The sequence below is a fragment of the Phoca vitulina genome, unplaced genomic scaffold (assembly GCF_004348235.1).
Source record: "Phoca vitulina isolate PV1807 unplaced genomic scaffold, GSC_HSeal_1.0 scaffold4, whole genome shotgun sequence".
Taxonomy (NCBI): domain Eukaryota; kingdom Metazoa; phylum Chordata; class Mammalia; order Carnivora; family Phocidae; genus Phoca; species Phoca vitulina.
In genome coordinates, this window is record NW_022589707.1 from 40,826,662 (window position 1) to 40,851,822 (window position 25,161).

General features: G+C 36.9%; 1 protein-coding gene across 2 annotated transcripts in view; it reads right to left on the bottom strand.

Moving 5' to 3' along the window:
• TAX1BP1 (Tax1 binding protein 1) overlaps nt 1-25,161 on the bottom strand; it is a 92,693-nt gene that overhangs the window by 9,328 nt on the left and 58,204 nt on the right. The window contains exons 13-16 of one of the 2 annotated variants that reach the window (XM_032401885.1): nt 23,565-23,690; nt 20,903-20,974; nt 8,853-8,898; nt 8,226-8,374 (exon numbers count right to left, since the gene is read on the bottom strand). In XM_032401885.1, the coding sequence (XP_032257776.1) occupies nt 8,226-8,374; nt 8,853-8,898; nt 20,903-20,974; nt 23,565-23,690 (393 nt within the window). Of the gene's footprint in view, nt 1-8,225; nt 8,375-8,714; nt 8,899-20,902; nt 20,975-23,564; nt 23,691-25,161 lie in introns of both variants that reach the window. The other variant, XM_032401884.1, reaches the window with a different exon arrangement.

Sequence of the window (25,161 nt, forward strand, 5' to 3'; positions counted from 1 at the left end):
GGGAAACCCCAGAAGGCTGTTAGTGGATTTTTCAGCAGAAACTTTTAAGGCCAGATGGGAGTGGCATGATATATTCCAAGTGCTGAAAGAGAAATATCTGCAGCCAAGAATTCTATCCAGCAAGGCTTTCAGAATAGGAGACTGTTTCCAGACAAACAAAAACTAAAGGAGTTCATGACACTAAACCAGCCATACAAGAAATATTAAAGGGGATTCTGAGTGGAAAAGAAAGACCGTAAGTGCAATATGAAAAGTAGAAAACACAAAAGCAGTAAGAACAAGCTTATCGGGGCGCCTGGGTGGCTCAGTTGTTAAGCATCTGCCTTCGGCTCAGGTCATGATCCCAGGGTCCTGGGATCAAGCCCCACATCGGGCTCCCTGCTCAGTGGGAAGCCTGCTTCTCCCTCTCCCACTCCCCCTGCTTGTGTTCCCTCTCTCGCTGTCAAATAAACAAAATCTTAAAAAAAAAAAAAAAGAACAAGCTTATCTGTAAAAATCAGTCAAGGCATTCACAAAATAAAAGAATACAAAACATGACACCATATACCAAGAATGTGGGTGGGGGAAAGGAGTAAAGAATGGGTTCAAATTTAACCATCAATTTCATATAGACTGCAATATGCAGAAGATGTTACATACAAACCTAATGGTAACCACAAAGCAAAAATCAGTAATAGATATGCAAATAAAGAAAAAGGAATCCAAGTATATCACTAAAGCCAGCAAACCATTAAAGAGAGCAAGGGAAGAAAGGATCAGAGAAAAAAAACTACAAGAACCACCACAAAACAAGTAACAAAATGGCAACAGATACATATCTATCATTAATTTGAATGTAAGTGGACTAAACATTCCAATCAAAAGACATGGGGTGACAGAGTGGATTAAAAAACAAGACCCATCTATATGCTGTCTACAAGAGACTCACTTTTGACCTAAAGACACCTGCAGATTGAAAGTGAAGGGATGGAGAAACATTTATCATGCAAATGGATGTAAAAACGAAAGGTGGGGTAGCAATATTTATATTAGACAAAATAGACTTTAAAACAAAGACTAGGGGCACCTGGGTGGCTCAGTTGTTAAGCATCTGCCTTCGGCTCAGGTCATGATCCCAGGGTTCTGGGATCGAGCCCTACATCGGGCTCCCTGCTCTGCAGGAAGCCTGCTTCTCCCTCTCCCACTCCCCCTGCTTGTGTTCCTTCTCTCGCTGTCTCTCGCTCTGTCAAATAAATAAAACCTAAAAAAAAAAAAAACAACAACCAAAGACTATACGGTTAAGCATCTGCCTTCGGCTCAGGTCATGATTTCAGGGTCCTGGATAGAGGCCTGCGTCAGGCTCCCTGCTCAGCAGGGAGTCTGCTTCTCCCTCTTCCTCTGCCCCTCCCCTGCACTTGTGCTCTCTCAAATAAATAAAATCTTTAAAAAAAAAAAAAAAAAAAGACTGTAACAAGAGACAAAGGACACTAAATAAAGGGGACAATCAACAAGAAGATATAACGATTGTAAATATTTATGCATCCAACAAAGGAGCACTCAAATACATAAAACAGTTAATAACAAACATAAAGGAACTAACTGATAGTAATGCAACAATAGTAGGGGACTTTAACACCCCACTTACATCAGTGGGCAGATCATCCAAAAAGAAATCAATAAGGAAACGTGGGTTTGAACAACACACTGGACCAGACGGATTTAACAGATATATTCAGAGCATTCCATCCTAAAATAGGAGAATACATATTCTTTTCAAGTATACATGAAACATTCTCCAGAGTAGACCACATATTAGGCTACAAAACAAGTCTCAATAAATTGAAAAAGATCAAAATCATACCAGGAATCTTTTCTGACTACAACATTATGAAACTAAAAATTAAACACAAGAAGAAATCTGGAAAGACATAAATAATAAACAATGAATGGGCCAACGAAGAAATCAAAGAATAAAAAATTACATGGAAACAAATGGAAATGACAACACAACAGACCAAAATCTTTGGGCTGCAGAAAAACCAGTTCTAACAAGGAAATTTACAGCAATACAGGCCTGCCTCAAGAAGCAAGAAAAAGGGCGCTTGGGTGGCTCAGTTGGTTAAGCGTCTGCCTTTGGCTCAGGTCATGATCCCAGCATCCTGGGATCGAGCCCTGCATCAGGCTCTGTGCTCGGCAGGGAGCCTGCTTCCCCCTCTCCCTCTGCCTGCCTGACTGCCTACTTGTGATCTGTCAAATAAATAAATAAAATCTTAAAAAAAAAAGAGGGCAAGAAAAATCTCAAATAAATCACCTCACCTTACATCTAAATGAGCTAGAAAATAACAAAAACCCAAAACCAGAAGGAAGGAAATCATAAAGATTAGAGCAGAAATAAATGATATAGAAACTAAAAAAACAAAAAACAGAATAGATCAATGAAAACCGGGAGCTGGTTCTCTGAAGAACAAAATCGATAAACCTCTGGCCAGATTCATTAAAGGGGAGAAGGTGGGGGGAAAAAAAAAAAGCAGCACATATGCCAAAAAAATCCAAAAACCCCAAGAAGGACTCAAACAAAATCACAAATGAAAGAGGAGAAATAACAACCAACACCATAGAAGTACAAACAACTGGCATATAATTTTTCATAATATTCTCTTGCAACAAATTGGACAACCTGGAAGAAATGGATAAATTCCTAAAAACCTATGACCTACCAAAACTAAAACCGGAAAAAATAGAATAATTGAACAGACCGATCACCAGCAATGGTACTTAATCAACAATCAAAAAACTACCAACAAACAAAAGTCCAGGACCAAATGGCTTCACAAGTAAATTCTATCAAACGTTTAAAGAGGACTTAATACCTATTCTTCTCAAACTATTCCAAAAAATAGAAGAGGAAGGAAAACTTCCAATTTCATTCTATGAGGCCGGCATTACCGTGATAACAAAACCAAATAAAGACACCACAAAAAAAGAGAACTGCAAGCCAACATCTCTGATGAACACAGATGCAAAATTCCTCATCAAAACACTAGCAAACGGAGTCCAACATTACATTAAGAAATCATTCACTGCGATCAACTGGAATATTTTTCCAGTATGGAAGGGTGGTTCAATATTTGCAAACCTATCAACATGATACATCAAATCTATAACAGAAAAAAGAAAATCCATATGATTATCAACAGATGCAGAAAATGCATTTGACAAGGTACATCCATTCATGGTGAAAACCTTCAACAAAGTAGGTTTAGAGGGAACATACCTCAACATAATAAAGACCACATATGAAAAACCCACAGTGATCATACTCAACGGGGAAAAACTGAGAGCTCTTCTCCTAAGGTCATGAACAAGACAGGGATGTCCACTCTCACAACTTTTACTCAAATACTACTAGAATCCTAGCCACAGCAATTAGACAACAAAAAGAAATAAAAGGCATCCAAATTGGTAAGGAAGAAGTAAAACTTTCGCTATTTGCAGATGACATGATACTATATAGAGAAAAATCCCAAAAACTCTGCTCCAAAACTACTAGAACTGATAAATGAATAAAGTCATGAGATACAAAATCAATGTACAGAAATCTGTTGCATTTCTAAACAATAGCATTTACACTTGCACCAAAAACAATAGATACCTAGGAATAAACTAACCAGATGAAAGATCTATACTCTGAAAACTAGAAAATACTCATGAAAGAAATTAAAAACATTCTGGAAAGACATTCCATTCTTATGGATTGGAAGAATAAATATTGTTAAAATGTCCATACTTCCCAAAGCAATCCGCAGATGTAATGTAATCCTTATCAAAATTTACCAACAGTATTTTTCAGAGAACTAGAACAACAATCCTAAAAGTTGTATGAAACGACAAAAGACCCCAAAAAGCTAAAGCAATCTTGAAAAAGAAAAAACTGGAGGTTTGAACTCTAGACTTCAAGTTATATTACAAAGCTATAGTAATTAAAACAGTGTAGTACTGGCATAGAAACAGACACACAGATCAATGGAACAGAACAGAAAACCCAAAAATAAACCCACAATTATATGGTCAATTAATCTTTGACAAAGCAGGGAAGAACATGCAGTGGGAAAAAGACGGTCTCCTCAACAAAATGTGTTGGGGAAAATGGGACAGCTACATACAAAAGAATGAAACTCAACCACTTTCTTACAACATACACAAAAGTAAACTTGAAATGGATTAAAGGCCTAAATGTGAGACCTGAAACCAGAAAAGTCCTAGAAGAGAACACAGTAATTTCACTGACATTGATCACTGCAACATTTTTCTAGACAGGTCTCCTGAGACAAGGAAAACAAAAGCAAAATCAAGCTATTGGGACTACATCAAAATAAGAATCTTCTGCACAACAAAGGAAATAACAAAACTAAAAGGCAACCTACTGTATGGGAAAAGAGATTTGCAAATGACATATATGATAAAGGATTAGTATCCAAAATATATAAAAAACTGCTACAACTCAATGCTCAAAAAACAAATAATCCAATTTAAAAATGGGCAGAAGAAACGAACATTTTTCTAAAGAAGACATACAGATGGCCGACAGATGAAAAGATGCTCAACATCACTCATCATCAGGGAAATGCAAATCAGAAACCACAATGAGCTATCATACCTCACACCTGTTAGAATAGCTAAAATCAAAAACACAAGAAACAACAAGTGTTGGCGAGGATATGGAGAAAAATGAATCAGCATGCACTGTTGGTGGGCATACAAACTGATGCAGCCATTGTAGAAAACAGTATGGAGGTTCCAAGAGAGAGAGAGAAAGAGCATGAGAGGGGAGAGGGTCAGAAGGAGAAGCAGGCTCCCCGCTGAGCAGGGCGCCCCATGCGGGACTCGATCCCAGGACCCCGGGATCATGACCTGAGCCGAAGACAGTCACTTAACCAACTGAGCCACCCAGGCGCCCAACCAGGAAACACTCTTAACTACAGAGAACTGATGATTACTATAGGGGAGGGAGGATGGGTGAAAAAGGTGATGGGGATTTAAGAGTACACTTATCGGGCGCCTGGGTGGCTCAGTCGGTTAAGCGGCTGCCTTCGGCTCAGGTCATGATCCCAGGGTCCTGGGATCGAGTCCCGCATCGGGCTCCCTGCTCTGCGGGGAGCCTGCTTCTCCCTCTCCCTCTGCCTGCTTCTCTGCCTACTTGTGTTCTCTATCTCTCTGTCAAATAAATAAATAAAATCTTTAAAAAAAAAAAAAAAATAAGAGTACACTTATCATGATGAGCACTGAGTAATGTACAGCACAGCTGAATTACTATACTGTATACCTGAAACTAACATTACATTGCATGTTAACTATACTGGAATTAAAATAAACTTAAAGAAAAGCAAGATCTCCATTACTTTTTAAATGTTATTTTTCTCCACATTCAGAAATTAACTCAAAATGGACCAAAAACCTAAATAAGAGCAAAGCCAACAGAAAACCCAGGGACAAATCTTCCTATGAATTAGGCAATGGTTTCTGAGATCTGACAACAAAAGTACAAGGAAAAATAGGATAAATTCGACTTTATCAAAATTAAGAAACTTGGGGGGTGCCTGGATGGCTCAATCAGTTGAGTGTCCCAACTCCTGATTTCAGCTCAGGTCATGATCACAGGGTCGTGAGATAAAGCCCTGTGTCAGGCTCTGCACTGGACATGGAGCCTGCTTAAGATTCTCTTCCTCTCCCTCTGCCTCTGCCTCTCCTCTCTCCCTCTCAAAAAAAAAAAAAGAAAAAAGAAAAAAGAAAAAAGAAAAAAACTGTTGGTCCACATACTGTATTTCTGAGTAGCAAGGGTTTAGACCCATGCTCCCATTGCTAGGGCACCATATCAAATTCACAGGGTACTACAGGATAGTTTTAATCTTCTAAGTTAATGAAAGATGCAGAAACACTCCACATTTGTCAGATATCACAAGAACAACTAGTTCGAGATAGCTCAGTTTCAACATTCTTTTCAGTGACACCTTATCTTTGAGAAGACGCTGGGTATTTGGCAGCTGCTGAAATGTAAAGCATGTGCTTTGTGAAAATCAATGTGAATCAGGAAATGAATGTGGTCTGTCCCATCCAATTCCAAGGTTTGAGAAGGTGTACAGTGGTCAACAACCACATACATCCCATCAGTAACGGTGCTTATTTAAGAATGAAAAATAAGAATCTTTCAATTCAGTATATACTTTTTTTTTTTTTCAAATGGTTACTACACTTGTTAGGAAATTGTTAAGTATTTCTTTTGGCCTATAGGGCATCATAAAAAATTTACTTAGACGCCAAAGGTGCCATGAACTGAAAGTTTGGGAACCTCTGGCTTAGTCTATCTGATAGACTGACAGGTGGTTAGGACCATAGCTCCTATAGCCAAACTGATGAGGTTCAAATCCTCATCTGACTGTACCCTTACCAGCTGTGTGATGAAGCAAGCCAGTTAATCTGTTTCCTCCATTATAAAAGAAAACATCGTAATAGTTCCTACCTCACAGGACTGCTATGAAGAACAAATGAGTTAACATATTTAAACAGCCATGCACTAGCTGGCAAATTGAGAAATGTTTGGTGCCATCACGATCATCATAATGATGATGCTACAGTTATTGCTATTGCAATTATTAGGGAAAAGGGAGTCACAAAAGGCATCTAATCTTATAGCGGACCAATTTCTGGTGCAGAAAGGAGAGCTGGCAAGTATATGACTGGAGTAGACTAGAGAACAGGCAGCCTCAACCCTGACTCTGAGGTCCTGTGGCTGTTAATTACTCCCAGGACAGGGAACCTGAGAAAAGGAACAGGTCAACTAAATCTGCTTTATATATTCTAAAAATTACTCATTAAAATACTTCACTTCCAAGTGATTTTTGTTACTGTAATGACAAGATTTTTTAAAAAGTCTAAATGTACATAAAAATTAGTTTCTGTCTAAAGTAAAAAAAAATCTTCTAATTGCAAAATACAATTATCCAAGGTGCACCTATTAAGAGTCCTTCCCTCTCATTACCAAATCTAAGCATGTCAGCAAATGAGCACAATACTCTAACACTGCTTCTCATGGGTTTGCAGGAGGGCAAAGCACACAGATCAGAAAGAACATTCTGCTAATTAAACTGAAGCAGATGACTACGGAAGAGAAAGGCTTGTCACATGTAACATCTGTGCCAAGAATGATCAGATTAAATATGCAAAATGTGAAGTAAAGGTGTGAAAAAGCAGTAAGATTATAGTCTAGACCTTAAATAGGCTACAAAAGTTCTGACAGTTTTCCTAATTATTCCCAGTAATGGACATAGGAGGCCAAAAGGCAGGAGGGAGAAATACATTTTTCTCCATTATGGGTGTTGAGCACTAGGGCTAAAATCATGCCTGTCTGAACACTGATCAGTTTCTGCAAAGGTTAATAGCAATTAAATGCAGCAAACTAGATTAAATGAGAAACAGGTCATGATACTGCTGTACTTGCAAAGAGCACGATAAAGCATTTCTTTTAAATTCATCTTAATGCATAGGAAATCCAAAAAAGCTGCTATGAGGAAAAGAACTTATTAAATGGTGAAGAAATCTCTTAAATGAAATAAAAATAAAAATGACTGATACACAAACTCAAATTATCAGTATTGGGTTGCTGAAAGATTATTAAATACTAACGATGTCTAACTGTCATTAACACTGCTTCTTCCAACCTAGTACATCTGCAATCAAAAGAATATAGTAAATTACTTAGTGATAATTAAAATTAAACTATTTGTGACTATAGCTAATAATTTATCATATATTCGAAAGTTGCTGAGTAAATCTTAAAAGTTCTCATCACAAAGGAAAAAAAAATTTGTTAATTGTATGTGATAACAAATGTTAACCAGACTTGTAGTAATCCTTTCATGATACATACAAATACTGAATCATTATGCTGTACACCTGAATTAAAGGTATATATCAATTATATCTCAAAAAAACTGTCTTAAAGATTAAACTGACAACTACAATACTGAGGTCATTCTCTGAACTTAATCTTTTACTTTAGTATAAATCCTAAAGTGTAAGTCTGAAACATATTAATGGTTGATTTTTCCAAATTTAAATACAAGCAGGTTTTTCCAAAAATTAAACAATCACCATGTATACACAAACACACTCTCTTTTCCACAAACATAACTCTCTACATGAAACAAAAAATAAAAGGAACAGGCTCAAAAAATAGAAATTCAATTTACTTTACTATCCTCAGGATCTTCTAAACCATCAGGCCGACTAAGGTTTCGAGCAGGCTGGCTGCAGACAACATTATCTTCCAGTCCCCAAGAAGGTACTCTCAGAGGTGGCCTTTGGATTTCATCTGGATAAAAAGCACCATCTGCTCCATCTGAAATAAAAATTTGGGAAGTGAAACCTGGTACTATAATTAGAATCTCTGTGTATAGCTATGATGAACAGGATATAAAGAACCATTTTTATGCATCACAAAAATGTCTTTCTAACCCAAGTGATTTTTAAAAATAAGAATATATGTAATAAGCAAATAGACTACTCTTTTGTGCTGCAGCACTCTTAGATGAACCCAATTACTGTTAAACATTAAAACTACTGGTTACAAGATAATGTTTCTATTAGAGTTAACTGTACCAGTTTTCTAATCCCATTAATATACAAACCAAAAAAAACTCCATATTCAGTTAATCCCAAACCAAAATTATTTTAATAACCTCTGGCTTCCTGTGTTGCATAAGGATTACCATACTGCAGAACTGGCTGTATATGTGGCACTGTGGAAACATGACCATTTTGCTCTGAGCATGTGTTGAGACACTGTGAGATCTTTTGAGGACTCTGGGAATTCTGACCTTCCATTTTCCTTTCTGCTTGATCTTCTAGATTCCTTTTAAGTTCCTAAAATTAACAAAAACAAAGGCAGAAAGCATTCAAATATTTTATAATAAGGGCAGCATTAAACATTTAGCTAAAATGTAATAAAATTACTTCCCTATTATGTTTAAAGAATACAACTGAAAAGTCTGGCTCTCAACTTCTCATAAATGTCCCCTCCACATACAACATCAGAAGGCAGAATAAAGCCCCATGTATTTTCAAATTTATTTGTGCCAAGAGGCTGCCTTTTTTATTGAGCTAAGAGGAAACTGTGGATCTCTTACAACTTAGTTATTAATAAAAGTCAAAGGAGGGGCGCCTGGGTGGCTCAGTCAGTTGGGCGGCTGCCTTCAGCTCAGGTCATGATCCCGGGGGTCTGGGATCAAGCCCTGCATCTGGCTCCTTTCTCAGCGGGGAGCCTGCTTCTCCCCTGCCTGCTCTTCTCCCTGCTTGTGCTTGCTCTCTCTGTCAAATAATAAATAAATAAAATTTTTTAAAAAGTCACAGGACAAAAAGCAACCCAGACTGCTTCTCTAGTAAACTCTACCAAATTTAAAATTTAAAAATACTAATCCCATATAAACTCTTTCAAAACTAGAGAAAAAACACTTCTAGGGACACCTGGGTGGCTCAGTCAGTTAAGCATCTGCCTTCGGCTCAGGTCATGATCCCAGGCGCCTGGGATCAAGTCCCATATCGGGTTCCTTGCTCAGCAGGGAGCCTGCTTCTCCCTCTGCCTGCCGCTCCCCCTGCTTGTGCATGCATGCTCTCTCTCTCTCTCTGCAAATAAAATCTTAAAAACAAAAAACAAAACAAAACCCCACACTTCTGAACTTACTTTATTTATAAGGCCAATACTATCCTAATACCAAAGTCAAACAAGGACATCACAGGAAAACTGCAAACCTCATCCCTCATGAATACTGATACAAAAATCCTTAAGAAATCAAATCCAACGATATTTAAAAAGATATTGGGGATTTGTCTTGTTTTGTTTTTAAGATTTTATCCATTTTTTTTTGACAGAAAAAGCGAGCACAAGCAGGGGGAGCAGCAGGCAGAGGGAGAGGGAGAAGCAGGCTCCCCGCTGAGCAGGGAGCCCGACACGGAGCTCGATTCCAGGACCCGGGGATAATGACCTAAGCCGAAGGCAGACGCTTAAATGGCTGAGCCACTCAGGCGCCCCAACCAAGTGGGTTTTTATCACAAGAAAGCAAATTTAGCTTAACACACAAAAATAAATATAATTCACTATGTTCACAGACTAATGGGGAAAAAAAACATATGATCATTTAAATAGATGAAGAAACATTTTACAAAATTCAACAGGCATTCATATATATTTTTTAAATCTCAACTAACTAGAAATAAAAAGGAATATCCTTAATATGAAAAAAGACACTTCAAAACCCTACGGTGAATATTAATGGTGAAAAACTAAATGATTCCACCTAAGATCAATAATAAGGCAAGGATGTCTGCTCTCATCACTTCTATTCAACATCGTACTGGAGATAACAGTGCATTAAGGCAAGATTAAGATTAAGGCAGAGTGAAAAGAAGTAAAATCATCTTTATTCAGAGGATATGATCATATATGTAGAAAATTCTAAGCAATCTACAGAACTAGGAGAATGAGGAGATTTAGCAACACTGCAATATACAAGATCAATATATAAAATCAATTGTATTTCGATATGTAAGCAACACACAATAAAAATGAAGTTTTTAAAGATACCATATATAGTAGAATCGATAGATATTAAAATACTTAGGAATAAATGTAATAAAAGATGTTCAAGGCCTGTACACTAAAAACAACAAACATGCTGAGAGAAATTAAAGAGAACCTCAAGAAAAAATATGCCACATTCACGTACTGGAAAACTTGGCATTTTTATAAATTCCTCCCCAAATTGATCTATACATTCAATACAATCCCAATCAAAATCCCAGCAGGCTTTTGATAAACTGACAAGAACGAACCCTGAAATGCAAAGGTCCTGAAATAGCCCATTTCTAAAAAGAACAAAGTTGGAAGACTTACACCTGATTTCAAGACTTACAATAAAGCTATAAAATCAAGAGACTAGAATGTTGATATACGGATAAACACAGATTAGGGGCTGGCAAAATTTTTCCATAAAGGGCCTGATAGTAGATATTTTCAGTTTTGTAGGACACAGTCTGTCAAAACTACTCAAATCTGCCTCTGTTGTTGCAGCCATAGGTAATGCCTAAATGAATGGGCATGGTCATATGCTAATAAAACTTTGTTTACAAAATAGGCCATGAGCCATATTTGGCTTATAGGTGTTAGTTTGCAGACCCCTGATATAAATCAGTAAAACAAAAGACAGAGTCTAAAAATATACCCATACTCATAGTCAATTAATTTTCAACACAGATGCAGAAATAATTCAATGAAGGAAAAGGACAGTCTTTTAAGCATAAGCTTAAAAAACTGGGTATCGGGGCACCTGGGTGGCTCAGTCGTTAAGTGTCTGCCTTCGGCTCAGGTCATGATCCCAGGGTCCCGGGATCAAGCCCCACATCGGGCTCCCTGCGGGAAGCCTGCTTCTCCCTCTCCCACTCCCCGCTTGTGCTCCCTCTCTCGCTGTCTCTGTCAAAAATAAATAAAATCTTTAAAAAAATAAAAAATAAAAACTGGGTATCTACAAATAAACTTTGACTATATATCACACCATACAAACAATTTATTTTACTTTATTTTTTTTAAGTAGGCTCCACACCCAGCATGGAGCCTAACACAGGGCTTGAACTCACAACCCTGAGATCAAGACCTGAGCTGAGATCAAAAGTCGGATGCTTACTGACTGAGCCACCCAGACGACTCCCCCCAAAATTAATTTCAAATGGATCATAAATCTAAACGTAAGAGCTAAAGCTATAAATCTAGTGAAAGAGAAAAATAGGTGAAAATCTTTGTGGCCTCGGATTAGGCAAAAATTTGTTAAGACAGGATACAAACAGCATGAACCATTAGGAAAAATATTGCTGTTAGACTATTTTCAAAATTAGAAGCTTTTGTTCAAAGATATTTTTAAAAATGAAAAGACACTGGAAAACAGTATGGAGATTCCTCAAAAAGTTAAAAACAGAGCTACCCTATGACCCAGCAACTGCACTACTAGGTATTTACCTAGTGATCCAAAGAGTCACATGCACCCCAATGTTTCTAGCAGCAAGGTCTACCAAACGATGGAAAAGAACACAGATGTCCATCCATAAATGAACGGATATAGAAGATGTAGTGTGTGTGTGTGTGTGTGTGTATACACACACACAATAAAATATTACTCGGCCATCAAAAAAAAAAAAAAATGAGATCTTACCCTTTGCAATGACGTGGACGAAACTAGAGAGTATTATGCTAAGTGAAGTCAATCAGATAAAGACAAATTATATGATTTCACTCATATGTGGAATTTAAGAAACAAAGGATCATAGGAAAAGGGAGGGAAAAATAAGACAAAATCAGAAAGGGAGACAAACCGTAAGAGATTATTAAGTATAGGAAACAAACTGAGGGTTGCTGGAGGGGAGGTGGGTGGGGGGATGGGGTAACTGGATAATGGGCATTAAGGAGGGCACGTGATGTAATGAGCCCTGGGTGTTATATGCAAATGATGGATCCATCACTGAACTCTACCTCTGAAACTAATAATACACTATGTAAATTAACTGAATTTAAATAAAATAAAATTTAAAAATAAAAATGAAAAGGCAAGCTACGTATTGGGAGAAAATATTTCCAAGACATATGAAAAAGGAATTGTATTTAGAATATATAAAGAACTCTTAAAACCAAATACAACCAATAAAGATAACCCAATTAAAAAACAGGTAAAGATCTCAACACTTCACAAAAGAATATATACGAATGGGGGCACCTGGCTGGCTCAGTCAGTAGAGCATGCAACTCGCAATCTCAGGGTCATGAGTTTAAGCCTCATGTTGGACAGTTTTAAGTATATATACTTAAAGAATATATACATATGTGAATGGCCTATAAGCATATGAAAAGATGCCCAGCACCACTAGTCATCAGGGACAATTAAACCACAATAACACTGCACATTCACCAGCATGACTGAAATTAAAACCCAATACCACCAAGTACTAATGAGGCTACAGGGCAACTGGAATGCTCATACACTGCTAGTGGGAATGCAAAATGGTACAGCCACTTTGAAAAACAATTTGGCTGTTTCTTAAAAACATACCCATCATATAAGAAAGCGATACCATTCCTAGGCATCTACTCGAGAGAAATGAAAACCTATGTCTACAAAAAGACAGAAGAATGTTCATTGCATTATTCATAGCAAAACACTAGAAATAATCCATATGTACACATCAGCTGGTAAAATGATTAATGTCCAACCAGTGAATGGGTAAATTCTGCGTGACTGCATTTATACGAAATGCTAGAAAAAGTAAAACTATATAGTGGCGGAAGGTAGATCAGTGATTGTCTGGGACTGGAGATAGTTGATGGAGTTGACTAAAATCAAGCATGAAGGAACTTTGTGCAGTAATGGAAACACTCTACAGTTTGAATATAATGGTATTTACAGAACTATATATATTTATCAAATCGCACTTAAAATAGGTGGGTTTTATTACATGTAAACTGTACCTCGATAGAGCTGTTAAAGAGAAAAAAAATCAACCAGAAATTTTAACCACAGATGTAAGAACGGAAAATTTCATCTGTAAAGTAAAACTCAGCTGTTTTGCTAATGTCATCCCGTGAGAATAGAGATGAGATCCTATGTCAGCAAATTTTTACCTATATAAATGACCATTAAATGAAGTAACCTTGAAACAGAGTTAAGTCATTATCACTGAAAGCAAAACTGGTAAACATGAAAAATTCAAGTCAATTTAGGTTTGAGAAGAGATACAGCAATTAGAAGTTCCTCCTAAAAGCATGTGAAAAGAGTACAGAAGATATGTGAAATAGTAACATATTGCAGGATTGGGTAAACGAATGATATGGCTAGAGCACAGGGTGCATGTTAAGAGCAAGAGAAAAGACAAGTTTAAGGCCAGATGTGCCAAATGTGTATCATACAGTTTACTACAATGGGCCTAACAGTTCTTGAACAGTCATAACATGGCCCTTTAGTAAAGTTATTCTAGGAAAGCTATACTGGGCACACTTGAAATTGGGCATACTTGAATTAGCAACAAGCAGGGGGATGGCATGACATGGTAAGCTAGAGTCAGACTGACCTGGATTTGCTCATCAGCTCCAGCACTAATAACCCTGAAGAACTTCCCTTCCCCAGCCCTAGGACTAGGACTACTAAGAAATTAGAGGAGTGTTTAGAACACAGCAGGTCCTCAATGGAGGTTCCCTCATCTCCTGCCATGACTCAAAAAGTGCTGCCATGTAATTCAAAATTGTGAAAGTGCAATGGGAGTAGAGAAAAAGTGAAAGTAAATTCAAAAAATATTTCAAAGACAAGTCAAGAGGAAAAGGACAGGAACGCAGCAAAAGATGTAGATAGGATAAACTGCTACAAAAATTTAAGCCAACTACCTTAGAAGAACATGGTGAAATTCTTCTGTAAGCAAACAATAAACTACTTAAATGGAGTCAAGGGTTTCATTATAAGATTTACAGTAAGTCAAGCAACTTCATAGAGATTCCAACATAATAAAGAGTTCCCTGTAAGTTAATACTCCTCTCCTCTACCATCAGAGATGCAATAAATCCCCTGCAAATAGGATGCAGGGTAAGAAAAGGACCAGTAACAAGCAGCTTTGATTCCTCATGAGGGAAACTGGAGGCAGGGTAAACAGAACACAGGGACATGAACAAGACAGCCATAGGTAGGTTGTTCGGTAAATCGGAAAACTGAGCTCTTGACTTAGGAAATCTGATTCTCAAATTTGCATTCACAACACCCCCCAAAGGTTCCATGTTTAGACTTAAGGAGATAAATGAACTTGGATGAGGAAAATAAATTTGTATCTTTTCACTAACTTTGAACTGAAATTTAGCATTTTTTTCAATTATGAATGTAGGCAAAAAGAAAAAAAAAAAAAAAACCACAGCAATAGTTGCAATACCTTTAACTTTGTCACCTACAGAATCATAGATATATTTACTTCATATTACAGTTATTGCAGCCATCTCAAAACAGCCTTTATATTTCACTACCTTGAAATTATGGTAATTATTAGACATGCTAAATCTTAACATTTTTAAATAAGCACATATACTACCTGTCACATATATCATAAACTTTTTAATATTTTGATAACTATTTCTTATAACTTGTTTCCACTGTGATTCTCTTTTTGCTTTATTCATTTAAAAGTATTTCTGGGGCACCTGGGTGGCTCAGTCGGTTGAGAAACCAATTCCTGATTTTGGCTCAGGTCATGACCTTGGAGTCCCAAGATCAAGCCCTGCATCTGGCGCCGTGCTTGGCAAGGAGTCTGCGTGGGATTCTCTCTCTGCCCCTCCCCCCACTCACACTTCCTCTACATTAAATCTTTTAATATATATTAATATATAATATATATATTTATGTCATAAATATATAATTTATATATTTTATATTAATATATTTAATACATGTTACACAGATTTCACCAGACTATCAAAAGGCCCTTAGAACAATCATGGTCAAGAACTCCTGTTAAGACCTCCTCTACCTTCAAAAACACGTATGACATGAATGTGGTTAACTTACCTTAGCAAAATAATATTGATGGCTGATTCATAACTCTCCTAAAAAGCCTCCACGATTTAAGAAATAGATTTTGTTAGGGGCGCCTCAGTGGCTCAGTCAGTTAAGTGTCTGCTTTCGGCTCAGCTCATGATCCCAGGATCCTGGGATTGAGCCCCACATCGGGCTCTCTGCTCAGCGGGGAGCCTGCTTCTCTCTCTAACCCCCTCACTTGTGCTCTCTCTAGCTAGCTCTTTCCCCTAAATAAATAAAATCTTTAAAAAAAAAAAAAAAAAAAGATTTTATTAGGAGTCCTCTCTTACAGTTCCAGGGCACAAAAGTTTGTTAGCTGGTTTGCCTCTCCTAGAGTGCCTAAATTAATTAATTCAACTAATATTTAACTTCAAATATCAGGTGCTGTACTAGGAGCTACAAATACAATGGTGAATAAAATAGAAGAGATTCCTATCTTCATGGATCTTACAATTAAGCAGACGAGGCAGATGTTAAGTAAGCACAGAAATGAATATTAATTACAAATTATGTTAAGTGCTATGAAATAAAGTACAGGTCCCAGGTTTGAGTTTAATAGAGGCATGTACTTCAGACTGAAGGTCAAAGAAGGCCTTACTGAAGAAGAGTCATTTATCCTGGGAGTTGAAGGATGAGTCAAGAGTAGTGGGGGGGGAGGGGGGGGGGCGGGGAATAGCGCCTGGGTGGCTTATTGGATTAAGCATCTGCCTTCGGCTCAGGTCATGATCCCAGTAGCCTGGGATTGAGTCCCGCATTGGGCTCCCTGCTCAGCGGAGAACCTACTTCTCCCTCTCCCTCTGCTGCTTCCCCTGCTTGCGCTCTCCCTCTCTGTCAAATAAATAAATAAAAGCTTAAAAAAAAAAAAAAAGAAGAAGAGTCATTTATTATTTATTCTGGGACTTGAAGGATGAGTCAAGAGTAGTTGGTGGGGTGGGGGGCAGCGCCTGGGTAGCTCAGTCACTTGAGTGTCTGGCTCTTGGTTTCATCTCAGGTCGTGATCTCAGAGTTCTGGGATCAAGCCCTGTGTCAGACTCCACCGTCTGCATGGAGTCTGCTTGAGATTCTCTCCCTTTCTCTCTCCCCCTCCCCCGCTCTGAGCATGCATGCATGCTCTCTAGTAAATAAATTTTTTAAAAGAGTAGTTATGAATAAATATTTAGAGGGAAATAATACAAATTCTGGGATATACTTGAAAAAATATCTCTGGGGAGAGGAGGGAAGGTAATTATGGTTGCACAGATAAGACAGCCATAAAGTATAACAATTACTGGTGTTGGTGAGGAGTACAACAGAATTCATTCTATTATTCTATTCTCTTATGTTTAAACTCATAAAAAAAAAAAAAAAAAAGAGTCCAACAAAGTAACAAAGAATTGTAGGCAAGAATATTTCTGGCAAAGGAAATGAATGAGGGCCCTGAGAAAATAAAGCAATTGGTGAGCTATAAAGCCTGGGTGACTAGAACATTTCTCAAAGTGTGGTTCCCAGAGCAGTAGCACTGGAACTTAGAAATGCAAATCTCAAGCTCCACTACAAACCTACTAAAACAGAAACTTTGGGAATGGGCCCAGGAATCTGTTTTAACAAGCAATACAGGTGATTCTGATGGAACTACTGAGAGAGACTACAATAGAGGACAGTGAAACAAGACATTGTAGCTTCCGATGGGAAGAGAGAGAAATGGAGGCCAGTCATACAAAGTATCACAGGCTATGTTAAAAATTTTGGGTTTTATTTTAAGTGCACAGGAAGCCCATTATGGAGCTTTAAGCAAGGGAGTGATTAATTTTACATTTTTAAAGGTTACCTGGTGTTCTGAATAACCTTTTACCTGAGTCAAGAGTAGAGAAAGGGAGTGACCTCATGGAAGATGGCAGAGAAGGAAGTGTGTCTGCTCCTTGGCAGTTATTAGCGCAAGGAATTGAATCCTGACATCACTTGAGTGACCTTGGAAATAGATCTATATCCATGAGGTAACTGAGCCCCATCTGACACCCTAATTGCAGAGTTATGAGAGGTCTAAAGCCAGAGGACCCAGTTAAGCCATACCTGAATTCCCTACTCACAGAAGCTGTGAAATAACAAATGTTTTGAGCCACTAAGTTTTTGGGAAGTTTGTTAATGCAGCATAATACAGTCACTATATTATTGAATATTTCAGCCATTTATATAACAATAACTTACAAGTGGTTATAATCACTCAGGACTATCTCTATCCTGCATAAAACTTCAAAATAAATATGTATGTGTATATAAAACACAACACTATATGAATATGAATTAGTAATTATATATATTCTATACAATCTTATATATGTTATACATATAAATCTTTCAGATACGAAATGTATGTTTTATACATGTAAAATATAGAAAGTATCTTGACTGCTTCTCTCTAGGATTAGCTAGTATCTCTAAGCACAATATACACTTAGAGCTGGGTTTCTTTCAAAAAGTTGTCTGAAGTATTTGGAATATATTTCTTTTTTTTTTTATAAAGATTTTATTTACTTATTTGACAGAGTAAGAGAGCACAAGCAGGGGGAGCAGTAGGACAGGGAGAAGCAGACTCCCCACCGAGCAGGGAGCCCGATGCAGGGTTCGATCCCAGGACCCTGGGATCATGACCTGAGCTGAAGGCAGACACTTAACCATCTGAGCCACCCAGGCGCCCCTATATATGTATTCCTTGGCAACTTCTTGTCAGATCTGATTAGAGCATCATTGTTTTAACTTTGCAATACACCTGGCCAAACCTCATAGCAGAAATTTAAAAAATCATTTTCTCACTCTTCATTTGTCCTACTGTTTTAATTATCTTTAATCCATTGTTTATTTGCAGGAATCTTTTTAACCCACTTGCCATTCTGTGTTACCACACACTGAAAAGGAAAAGGAGGGAGAGAAAACGGGGGGAAGAGGGAGAAAAGAAAAGGCTATTTGAATATACTCAACTGTAGCAGACAGGAAAAAAAAAAAAAACTTCAAACAATCTCAAATTCTATTCCTAATAGGAATCTTTCTGATAGTGATATGGCTCTAGCAATTCTGAAACTGTTTTATGTGGATTATCAGATTTAGCAAATGAATAGATACGTGTTGGTATTGTTGGACACCAGGATTCTCAGTGTGGAAGGCACATATACAAATAGGAAAAGAGGAAGGCAAGTAAGAACATGTGGAGTTCGACTAGAACTCATAATATCTAAAATAATGTTTCTTAGTTCTGCCCACTGAAAAGATCCAGAAGCAATGAGCTCCAGTAATCATGGACACACCTAGGGCCCATATTTTGTTTTCTAAATACCATCTTCCACTAATACCGAACCAGAAACTCCTTGGAAAAGAACTAATTCCAGGGTTGGACCAGGGCATCTTTCTAGTTATTAAAAAACAAAAAAACAAAAAAAGAAACTGACAATTTCAAAGATGAGTTAAGAAAGGTACAAGATGAGCTAGAATATCTTACAATGCTAGAAAAGTACTACGTGCTCAAAAAACCAACATCACCCTTTTGATACTGGGGCATATCAGGAACCAGCCTGAAAATGCTCCCACTGACCAAATCTAGGACTGCAGGAACATCAAATTAAGAACAGTAACAAATTCTAATCCACTGACTAAAGAGTTCATACTGATGACTGTCAGGTAAGAAGACAGGAAGATGGAAGATAGACATCTATGGGCATGAGCAAAAAAAAGAAATGTAAGCATTGGGAATTATCAAGCTTATGGTAGCAGATACAAGATTCCCAAAATTCTAGTTTTTGCTTAGAAGCTTGAATTTTATCATTGGCAACAAATACTACCAATTGTTTTTCCATAAAGTAACAGGCTTGCTTCACTTCTTTTCAAGAAAATATCTGCCAAATACCCTACTTTGAATAAGCAAATTTTGTCTATTAGTCATTCTTTAATAGGGAAATGATATGCTATGAAAAGAGCAGCTAGTTCAGCTCACAACCCAAACAACTGCACAAGTGCTTCACCTTAAGATAACCATCATACCTGATTAGGTAGAAGTGCTTTGGGGGTACTCCCCATTTCATCACACAGAATATTAAAAAGATGTGCACCCCAAGGTCAAGCTTCAATAAGATTATTTTACTGTTTCATTATAAGTGAGACTGGCTTTTTTTTTTTTTTAACTGTGAATGCAATAGTTAAGATGAATATGGTAACTATACCAATGCACTCTGGTGCAACTGCCTTGATTCAAAACACACCACTGTTTACACACACCAGCATGTAAATGTAACACGGCGGGGTGGGGGTGGGGGGGTAATAAATATACATATATACATGTAACTCAGTGGGGAATAAAGCAAATAACATTGTAGTATTGTGAAAATAGTTTTCAATTTTGCAGACCTCTGAAAGGGGATGGGGACCACCCCCCAAAAGACCTCAAACTACACTTTGAGAAATGTTGCACTATAGCATGTTTTACATTATAAATGTATGCTCTGTTTCAATGTTAGGTTATGCTATAAATCATTAAACAACTTCTAAAATGTTTCCTATCACAAAAGAAAACCAGATAGACAACATTATGTATAATTTTTAAATTTTTTACTCTTCCTAAATTTAAACATTATAGAGTTTATTGTTAAATACAAAATACGTAACAAAGACCAAGTTAAATTTCAATCCTTAAGTATTTTCTTCATAGTATAAAGTAAAATATTTAAAAATATTATTTAGGGGCGCCTGGGCGGCTCCACTGGTTAAGAGTTCAACTTGATTTCGGCTCAGATCATGATCTGTCAGGATCATGAGATCAAGCCCTGCATCAGACCCGGCGCTGGGTGTGGAACCTGCTTAAGATTCTCTCTCTCCCTTCTCCCTCTGCCCCGCCCCCAACCTCCACACGTTATCTCTAAAAATAAATAATTTTAAAAAATAAAATTATTTAACTGTAAACATTCTCCACTGAGAGTACTAACATCTGTTTCAGTCTTTTCTTTATTCATGTAACTTTTCTTCAAAGCCACCTTCACATGACTGTAAGATGTGTATCTTCATAAGCTGTAGTATCATTCATTGTCATGATTTTTTTTTAAGATTTATTTATTGGGGGGAAGTGCACACGCACCCCCTCGCACAAGCAGGGGGAGGAGTAAGGACATCAAGCAGTCTCTGTGCCAAGAGCAGAGTCCCATACATGGCACCTGATCTCACCACCCTGAGACTATGACATGAGCCGAAACCAAGCACCAGACGCATAAACAATCAAGCCACCCAAGCACCCTGAAAGATTTTTTAAGTACACTGTTCAATACCTTTTCCCTGGAGAGGTTTTCCAAACGTGAAGTTAGACCATTTATTTCTTTGTCTTTCTCTGCCAACTGAAGCTGAAAAAAGAAATCATCATTAATCTTTTTCATTATCTACTCTCTCCTTACACACCAAGAGTTAGTCTATACCATTCTATCAAAATTCCAATTACCATACCTGTGTATCTTTCTTAGTGTATTTCTTTGAAATCTCTAGATTACTTCTCATTATTGACCAAGTGCCCGTACTCATACAACTTCTCCCAGTTTACATAAAATTTCACCTACAATATCATCCCCTCGTGCTCTTTTTTGTGTCCACTTCTTGAACTTCACAATTAGAAATATGAGTGTTCTCCAAAGTTTCTTCTTTGGCTTCTCTCTATGTTCTCCCTGAAAACTCCCTTTATTCTATGCCTTCACAACTATGATCCCCATGGGAATAAATCACTAATATTAACTCACATGGCACACATCTTTCTTTCCCCAAACCTGTCTTTTCAATTGATGGGTGACATGTTTTCATTGTTCTTTCCACACTTTAAGGGCAAAAGGTCCCAAACCTACTTTTCTTACTTCTGTTAACGGATATTACCAATCTCAGAGCCCACTGTGACTGAAGCTAGGAAGCTTTGTTACAACACTTCCTCCTCTTCTTCCTCCACTCCCCAACATTTTCAGTCTCTTTAGTCATTCATTCACTTAACAACCACATTATGAATACAAACACAAACTTATTTTTCAATTATTTCATGTCCTATTCAATAATAAGTGATCAGGGAAGGTACCCAAGGGGGTGGTCTTTATTACCAAGTAATTCTGAGAATACTTTTAATTTTCTTACCTTCAAACACCCTTCCCACCTGTAAATCCTCTCAGGGTTACCAAACTGTTTTCAAAAAGACCTACTATAGTTGGGTCCTTTTACTCCTAGGAAATTCTTAATAGCAAATAGCACTCCAATTCCATTTTAGGCCCCCCAAAATGTGGTTTAAGCTATCTTTCAAGTCCAATCTACACCACCACAGACATTAAAGTCCTATTACTCAAGACTGCTCAAAATTTCCAGGCTGTGCTCTCCACTTTTCACCTCCAAATCTATATAAATGCTTTTCAATCTGCTTAAAATGATGCTTCTTTCTTTTCCCAGCTCTGCTTCTCCCCTCCAGTTTGGTCTTTCAAAGGTCGGGTTTCTCCATGCTTAACTCCTAAATATTCCACTGGAAACAGCCCTAAGGTACTTCATTAATTAGACTTATCATTCATGTAGAACTTCATCCCATTTTGCCTTGTCTAGTGAGTATCTGTGTCTAAACAGTACAAAATAAGGGAAAGGGCACTAAACAAAATGCTAAGCACCTTTACCAGCTGCATAATCTATAATGCTGTTTAATTCAGATGCTCACTTCTACAATGATCTAAATGAACTAAAAACATTATTTAGCTTCCCACAGGTTTGACAGATGACTACCTGAGTTGTGAATGCCAGAGTTGTGAATATCACCATTATACTTCTAAGCAATCCCTATTAGATTATAAACTCCTTAAACATACATAGCATTGTGCCTTACTTGTATGATCTCCCACATAACAGCTAACATAGTGTGTGCTCACTAGCTCTCTCTCTATATATACAGGCTTTAATTTTACTAAATTATTTTTTCTAGTCAATATGCAAAGATAAAAGCTCATATAAATTCAGTATTCACACTTTATAAATAGTAAGGGAAGCTGCCAGCCACTGAAAACAATATCCGCAGGGATCTCATAAACAATAATAATCTCATGAATTAGAAGTTTGAAATTTTCATTCTGACAGTAGATGAAGATAAAAAAGAACTATCAGTAAAATTACCTATAATGTGCCACCTTCTCCAGGCCCCAGGGGGGAAACCTAAATTCTTGGTGTCTTTAAGAACACCACATTTAAAAATTAGACTGTAAGTACAATTAGCTATAATATAGCAAAGTTAAATCATTTAGAACTTCCTGGTCTCTAGTCACACACACAATATGCAAATTATATGTAAGATCTCAAAATATGTAAGATTATACTTTATTCCTTAAAGCAAAAAGATCTTCCTACTAATTAGCTAAACAGGCTGCTAATCTTTTTCTCTAACAGTCTTACAAATATCATTTACCATTTGGGCTTATTTGTTGCCTAATATTACATTGGCAAAAATAATTAAAATTAAGATTGTATCACTTTGCAGTATTTTGTAGGATCACAAGTAAAACATTTTGGTGATTCATTTAATAGCTTACATAAATTTTAAAATTACTGATCATGTATTATTATGCTCCCACAAAAACGTAAAGGCCCTAAAATAATTTTACATACACATTCATGTCTGTTTCTAAGTGAAGAGGACAATGAAATGATCACTTTTCATCTTAGAAACTAAGCATGATTTAAAAATAAAATTTTAATTAGCCAACTGAGTGCACAGAATTAAAGTCACAATGGCAACGCATGTATTTATTTTCTCAGTTCATAGTTAATTAACTACACTCAACTAAATATGTAGTACATATTTATACACAAAAATACAATTCCAATTATCTATATTAAAACTGCCCATTAGATTGGTAAAAATTATAGCTAACATTATTTGCAAAAGTACCAGGTACACTATGCCTCAAACTATACAAATACTGAACTTACTCTGTAATTATCCTCTACTTCAGCTAGTGCTAGTTTTACATTTTCAGCAATCTTCACTTGCTCTTTCCATTTCAGTTCCATTTTTGCAAGTTCGTCAGCATACTTATTGCATTTTGTTTTCTCATCCTAAACGAAATTAGCATAATTACACAAAAAGATTTTAAATCCAAATAGAGCCAATATCTATATAAACCTATGTAGATATTTGCTGAATGTTTCATTATAACATTGTTTTAACACTATCAACACTGAAATAACCAAATGTAAAAAAAAAAAAAAAAGGAAGGAAAAAAATGTCAGTGGAAGATGGGACAAATCATTTTATTTTATTTATTTTAAGATTTTATTTATTTATTTGACAGAGAGAGAGAGAGACAGCGAGAGAGGGAACACAAGCAGGGGGAGTGGGAGAGTGGAGAAGCAGGTTTCCCACCGAGCAGGGAGCCTGATGTGGGGCTCGATCCCAGGACCCTGGGATCATGACATGAGCCGAAGGGAGATGCTTAATGACTGAGCCACCCAGGTGCCCCGGGACAAACCATTTTAAATCCCTACAATGGAATAGTATATATTTAAAAGAACAAATATCTACAAATTAACAAGTAAAAAACGTCAAGATACATTAATTGAAAATAGTATGCTGCAAAAAACAGTATAGTATAATCTTATTTTTAAAAGTTAACACAATTTCCATATAGTGCTGTGCAGAAAAATATGAAGTACTGGGCGCCTGGGTGGCTCAGTTGGTTAAGCGACTGCCTTCAGCTCAGGTCATGATCCTGGAGTCCTAGGATCAAGTCTTGCATCGGACTCCCCGCTTAGCGGGGAGTCTGCTTCTCCCTCTGACCCTCCCCTCTCTCATGCTCTGTCTCATTCTTTCTCTCTCAAATAAATAAAATCTTTTAAAAAAAATATGAAGTATTAATAGCTCTTATCTCTTGGAATCAGGATCATGATGGTACCTTTTACCATCTTTACTCTTTTATAATGCCGTAAGATTTCACAATAAGCATATATTACTTCTACAAAGGGAAGTAATAAAAACTGTATGATTATAATGACAACTGTTTCCAGACATTGGGATTTCCTGACCAAGAAAATCGCTAGGTTGACTTCTTATACACTGCTTCTTCTCTACAACTCAGAATGTTGAAAGGAGTTATAAATCATGACAAAAGGGTAAATTGGAAAATTTCATTTTGAATGTCTTATATTCAAGGTAAAAGTTTAAAAATACGCTTTAAGCAATTCAACTGAGAAAAAGTCTTTAACAAATAAGGCTAGATCAACCTAATACCATGATATATACCATACCTCACACCACACACAAAAATAAACTTAAAATGAAAATAGACCTAAATGTGAAACCTAAGACTATAAAACTTACATAAGATAGAAGAAAATCTTTACAAGTTGGATTCTTAGAACAGAATGGAGCCTGCTTAAGATTCTCTCTCTCCTCCTCCCTCTGCTCCCTCTGCTCCCCTACTCTCTCTCTCACATATATGAATAAATCTTTTTAAAAAGCACAAAACAAAAGAGCAAATTGGTAAATCTGTACTTAATCAAAATTGAAAATTTTTCTAAAAACACCATT